The following is a 6,339-nucleotide window of genomic DNA, read 5'->3' as shown; positions in this document are numbered from 1 at the left end:
TGAAATGGGAGGCAGCCATCTTTGTTGGCCCTCCCTCCGCAATTTAACCCAGGGGGTGGGTGGCTCTCCAGAAAAATCGGGAAGATGGTACTGGGGGACCAGTGAAGATCACTTTCTCCCTCCTTTTCCACAGTGCCAGAGTTCTGGGTAGAACTCTGCTCAGGGAATGCTCCGGCCAGCCAAAAGCTGGACTGCACCCATTGTATTTTAACGTTGTATTTGTTTTGTCACCTGTTCAGTGAACCTGTTATACAGCAGCTATATAAATGTAGTAAATAAGCAAGCAGGGGGTCGGATTAGATGATCTCCAAGATCCCTTCCAATTCTATGATTATGCCATGAATTACTGTTATTTTTTCTTTCACGTTCTCGTAAAAGTTAAGCATTTAGAATCCCAAAGATTTTAATGCGAGTGTTCGGTGCCTGCTTTGATCCCTCCTACAGGAAACCAATGGGAATTTAGAGTGCTTAACTTTGGTGGGAATATGCTCCCAGTGCCGAACTAATATATAATAAGATAATTAAGGAGGATAAATTATTCTCACAGGAACACAGACTATTGAGTGATATGATCTCAAATGGTTTTTAAACTACCTTGGTTCTGCTAAGAGAAAGAGTGAAGAGATGATGTGTGGTTGCTGCCCATCCAGCCCCTGCCCTGGATAACTAATATAGGACACTAGTTGCCTTCTTTAGTGAAAATGTATGCAAGAATGAATGTGGGGATTTCTTGAGATACTTGATTTCTGCTAACGGGATATCAGTGAGGGGCATCACCAATCCAGTGCATTTCTTATTTTTTTAATAAATATACATATCACCAGTAGCAAAAAGATATTCACAAAATGTACAACATATACATGATATACATATTGCAAAGCATAGGGCCTGCAATATACAGTCTGAAGGTTATTGCTATCCTTTTTGAGGGTGGACAAGCAGTCATTCTTTGGGATGCAATACCCCTGTCTGCTGTGCAGCACAAAGAACCCCTGAGCTTAGTCTCTGGAATGGATTATCAGCAGTCAGGTAGAAATATATGGATGTCTTCCAAAAGGACTCAACAGATGGTGAACCTGGCCAGCCCTTTCATAGGGCATGCAGTGAAAACATAGCTGGACCCTCCAAGTTTTCATTCTGCTCCTTTATTTGGACAATCAACTCTCTGGCGCAAACGGGGCCCAGACTTCTTCTGGTGTCTGACAACCAACATTCATTCATGCTCTCAAACAGTGTATTGAACCGTGTGCTGCACTGGCTGTTATAACATGTTCTCTGCAGAACAGTATAGTAGTTCAGTAATTGTTCAGTTTGTTGGGCTGTTCTTTCTGCAACTCCCCGCTTAACAAGGCACGTGTCGTCCGCCGATAACACAGTCATCATACAGAAGCTAGACAAAGGAAAGAAAAACAAATCAAATTAATGGAAGGCTTTAAGGAAGAGCATGAAGTAATATCTAAGGGAATACTCAGGATTTTTTTTTTAACTATCCAAGAAAATACTCCACTAACTTTAGCTGCATTCACACAACAAAATTAGCATCTGGTAGTTAACACCAGTGCCTAATTGCTAAAAACCAAGGAGGTGCCGTGTCTTAACCCTTCCTGGAAGCCATGGCTGAGCCATGAACTCTAGTTCAAGGGCTGGTAGTGAGAAGTAAAAAAATATGGACTCTTATATTAAATATATAAGAGGGAAGTACAGATACAAAATTGTAAGGTGTAAATAGCACCAGAGGCAGAAAATTATGTGCAAATGTGCTTCCTTCCAAATAACATTTTTGTGAGTACCTTTTATTTGTATTTTTAAACAGTTGTTAGAAGATATCCTAGTCACAGAGAGCCAAAATGGTCTGTCTACCCACTCTTTCTTTCTTTGAAATCCGTACACTGATTGGCTCACTTCAAATGGACCATATCAGCAAATTCTCTACAGCTGTGTCCAATGGTTAGGTTCATGAGTGACTGGCAATAATTCAAGTTAATTGGCATGTAACTTCAAGGCATCGAAGGCAAAGAAACCTGCCCAACAGCCTGGGGTTCTTACACTTACTTCCAGCACTCTAATGGGAAACGTGTGTGCAAGTTATGCAAGAATTCTGGCTCTCATTATATAGAAGACCCAACTACTTACTTCATCTTCCGTGAATTCTGATTCGGATTCACAGCTCTCTTCATCTTCACTTTCAGGAAGCATCTGCAGGTCAAACGTAGTAAACTGCCTCAGCTGTTCCTGTATGGAGGGGTTATTTCTTCCCCATGTGAGCTGGTATGGAGAATAGCCCTGGTAGGTTACTTTGTTTACATCTGCTCTGTGTTTCAACAGGAGGGATACCAGTTCTTGGTTCTGCAGATCTACAGCTAAATGCAAGGCAGTCCTACCATTGCACGGTTCCTGTTTAAAGATAAACAAAAGGATGTGTTTAGTTAACACTGGCAAACATTAAAATGTTCCTTCTCAAATCATGTGATCAGGGTGTTGTTTTTTTGCTTCTTTGCAACTACAGATACCCACCTGCGCATTGACGTCTGCGCCCAAGGACAGGAGATGTTCTACAATGGCCAGATACCCTTGGATAGATGCCAGATGGAGGCATGTGTGTCCTGTGAAACAAACAAAGATGGGGGAAATTAAGTATATTATCATTCCATGTAATGTAAAATCATTACAACACAATGGCCACAGTTTTCAAAACATGTACTGAACAGCTTCCCACTCACATTAGTGGGGCTTCTCTGGATAAAATAGCTTGATGATTTCAGCAGTTACAGGTTGGTTTTTGAATACTATTCCTCAAAGAGGAACTTTGATTTGTGACTATAGTGCTATACACGGACAAGGAAAACTATGCACTCCCTCTCTTACTTAGCTAACACTTCAGACGCAATCCAATGCATGCTTAGACAGAAAAAAGTCCTACAACTCCCATGTGTTGGACCTTTTTTCTGTCTAAACATGCATAGGATTACATCCTTAGATGATATGAAGCAGCAAGCAAAGACGTTCTCTGAATCATAAAGTAATAGTGTGATGCCAAGGGTTGGCACATGCAGTAAGCTGGCTGGTCATAGGAAGCTGCCTTACTGTCAACACTGACTGGCAGCAGCTCTTCAGGGTTTCAGGCAGGATTCCTCCCCAGCACTACCTGGGGATGCTGCAGATTGAATTGGGAACCTTCATGCATGCAAAGCATGTGCTCTACCACTAGCTACAGTCCCTCTCATGGCACACTGTTATAAAGTCAGCATTCATGCTCACCATTGTAGTTTGATGACTGTAGCAAGGAGTGGACCTGATGTTTCTGGCAGTACTGTGTGAGGACACCGACACCTCTGAGCGAACCTTGTTCACAAGCGATATGCAGTGGGGTGTTTCCTCGGAAATCTCTGATCTCTGCATCACATCCGGCTTTCAGAAGCATCTCAGCAATTTCTGGCTGGTCTGTGATCACTGCCAAGTGAAGTGGAGTCTACAAATTGAGAATGAGAAAGTATTTTTAGTTTGGTTGATAAGCAAGGAAAACGGACAAGCATCTGAGCACACAGCCCTGCAGTCAACATGAAGATCTTGATCCTGAGCACACTTCGTCACGAGTAAATCTCGTTGCTTTTTAAAGGAGTTGTTCTTGGGTATGTCTGTTGAGGATCAGCCTTTTTTAAGAACTTTTAAAAAAGACATTGCAACTTTTTCAATGTTTGGTTGTGGGTTATGGTATTTCACGATCAGAGGTGATCGCGTTCTCATGTTAGGAAGCCATGGGCAAAGTGTGTTCTCTGGACCTTGGAAGAATAATGGCACCATTGGTCTTGGGGACCCCTCAGCAAATGACCAATCTTATGACTCTTTCAGTCACTTCCAATTATGACGTATTTAAGGCTGGCCTAGCCAAAGAGACTTACCCTAAACCTAAATAATTTTCTTGGAAGTTGGCCAAGGATGGTGGTGGATAGGGCAGAATTCTAACTAGAGACATTTGTTCTTGTGGCACCCGGATGGGGATTATGCCAAGGGTCAATTTTGTGGACACGGTGTCTTGTAATTTATTCCTGTACTTATCTTTATTATATCGGTTTAAAACTTTATTTTGGAAAGTTTCCAAGTCCTCATATGGCACCATGTTTGACCATCTTCAGGCTCAGGGGAGAAGGAAACATGACTAAGTACCTGGTTGAGGTTATTCTGGAAATTCAGGAAGGTTGTGTCGCGTCCTGCTTGGCGAATGATTTCCAAACTCAAGAGTTTTTCTTCGTGTATAATTGCCAGATGGAGAAATCTGTAAGAGGAAAGCAGTGGGAAAAACCCAGCGATGAGCAAAAAAATCCCAAAAGGCCTGAGATCAGCGTTCTTGCCCCGTGCGGGCAACGCGCCCTCTGGAGCCACGGAGGAAGAACATCAGTATCAGCAGGAGAGGCGATTTCGAAAGCCTGGGGTTTTCAAAGCCGCGTGCCTTCACCGTCGGGTGTTTTCCGCGGAGCGGAGCAGAGCTGAGTGTTCCGGGCACAGCGCCAGGGACTTTCCAGCGCACTTCCCCCTCCGCCCCGCTCGGCGCCTCATTCAGGCCCCGCCCCTCCGCGCCAGGACACCCTGTCCCGGCCCCTTCGCGCTGGCAGTCGGCCACGGGAGGGGGAAAACCCATCCGCGCAAAAATCCCCTGCGCTTTTATGTAACTAGCAGAAAGGAAAGAGCGCGCCGTCAGAGCAGCCTCTCTCTCTCTCCCTCCCCGCCCCCCCCCCCGCCGGAGATGCACAGGGATCCAAGCCAGCCTCGAGGCAACTGCAGGGCACAAACACGGCTCTTTAGGGAACCCGTGCTGGGCTGCTAAAGCACATGCTCGAACACCTACGGCAGCTTCCCCCAAGCTGGTGCCCTGCAGATGGGTCGGACTGCAACTCCCATCAGCCAGCATGCGCTGCCTGGGGATGATGGGAGTCGCAGTCCAACACATCCGCAGGGCACCAGGTTGGCCAATCACCCCCCCCTTTTCTTTTTTAAAGGAGCGTGGCTCGCTTTTTATGATGCTCCTACTTAGTGCCAGTCCAACACAGACAGTGCGATTCACGGTACGCTGAGTTTACTCGGCTTTGCATCCGTGCCGCCTTGCTATCACGCGCTTGCTACCACGCGCTTCAAACTCTCTTTTAATAGTTAAAAGGAATTTAACCTTTAAAGTTTAAAATTATATATATATATATATGTGTGTGTGTGTGTGTGTGTGTGTGTGTGTGTTTGCTGGGCGATGTGTCCAGTTCACTTGCATTTATTTCCCACCAAACATGATTGGGGTGGCGGACCGCTTTGCCTTGCAAATGGCATACTGACATCCGTGAGATTCACTTGCAAGGAAACGAGACCAGTTCTCCACAGGACTAGCAACTTTACAGAGGAGAAGGAAAGGCTACAATCCCGCCCCCGCCCCGTCGACTTACGTATCTCCGTCGTCGGTCATCTGCTGTTTCCAAGCCTGACCCGGCTGGCTGGGGCCGCCGTGGAGCCCCGCGGAGGTTTCCGCGGGCTGGAGGCGAATATCTTCCAATTCCCTGACCAGTTTTTCGTACTCCTCGTCCTTCATGGAGTCCAGGCCGCTGTCGTGGCGATCGTCCTGGATCGGGCTGAGCTGCCTGTCCCTCTTCAGCACGTCCCGGGGCTGCTGGTCCATCGTAAAATCCATCGTATAATCCAGGGCGCTGGGGCTAAGCATGGCCTGGCCGAGGGCGCCTTGTGCGAGGGCGGGCGGGCGGGCGATAGATCCCAGGGGAGGCGCTCGGGCTGGCTGGTGCCGCTTTGCGGAGTTGCGTGGACTGCTGGCGGGCGGTGGCGGCGCTCTAGCTATACAGCCTCGGCCGAGGGGATTTCTGCGCGGGGCGGCGCTTGATCGGCTGGGAATTTCCCAGCCAAGTCAAACAGCGAGAGGCTGTAAACTAGTCTGGTCCTGTCTGGGCGCCGCCGCCGCGAGAGCAAAGGCTGGCAGAGGAATTCCCTCCTGCAAGTCACTCGCTGGAAACTTTTGGCTTTTTCCTCAGAAGGGAAAGTACTTTTTGCAGCTGTCTGTGACTAAGGCTGCTCCCCTTTTCCCTGCAGTTTCTTGAGGCCCTTCCTTGCCGTTCCCCCTGGTGGTGCAGGCAGCTGGGGTCGGGCGTCAGCAACGTTCGCCATCCCTCCAACGGCGCGTGATCGGGATTTCCCTTCAGTTCCTACCTTGCATGGTTTTTTTGTTTGTTCTTAACTAAAACGCCCTGGTATTTTGGTAAAGATCCCCGGGCCTCCTTCCCAGGCGGGGAGTGGGAAAGACACCAGTTGCAGAGCAGGCCTGCTTGTGCGAGGACGGTAGTGCAAGCTTTC

At 47.4% G+C, this 6,339-nt stretch overlaps 1 protein-coding gene across 1 annotated transcript; it reads right to left on the bottom strand.

Annotated features, from left to right (window-relative positions):
* Positions 1–781: 781 nt before the first annotated feature.
* NFKBIA (NFKB inhibitor alpha) lies at positions 782–5,800 on the bottom strand. The gene is made up of 6 exons (XM_084843575.1): positions 5,427–5,800; positions 4,165–4,273; positions 3,259–3,469; positions 2,515–2,603; positions 2,134–2,394; positions 782–1,390 (listed from the first exon to the last, which is right to left on the bottom strand). Exons 1-6 carry the CDS (start codon positions 5,696–5,698, stop codon positions 1,343–1,345), a joined length of 990 nt encoding a protein of 329 aa, XP_084699701.1. The 5' UTR covers positions 5,699–5,800; the 3' UTR covers positions 782–1,342.
* Between the last annotated feature and the right edge of the window lie 539 nt (positions 5,801–6,339).

This window comes from Heloderma suspectum, chromosome 1, assembly GCF_057233095.1.
Source record: "Heloderma suspectum isolate Gila_16-S chromosome 1, 16-S_ref, whole genome shotgun sequence".
NCBI lineage: Eukaryota > Metazoa > Chordata > Lepidosauria > Squamata > Helodermatidae > Heloderma > Heloderma suspectum.
Note: the sequence above shows the minus strand (reverse complement) of the source record. Positions and strands in the feature narration are given on the sequence as shown.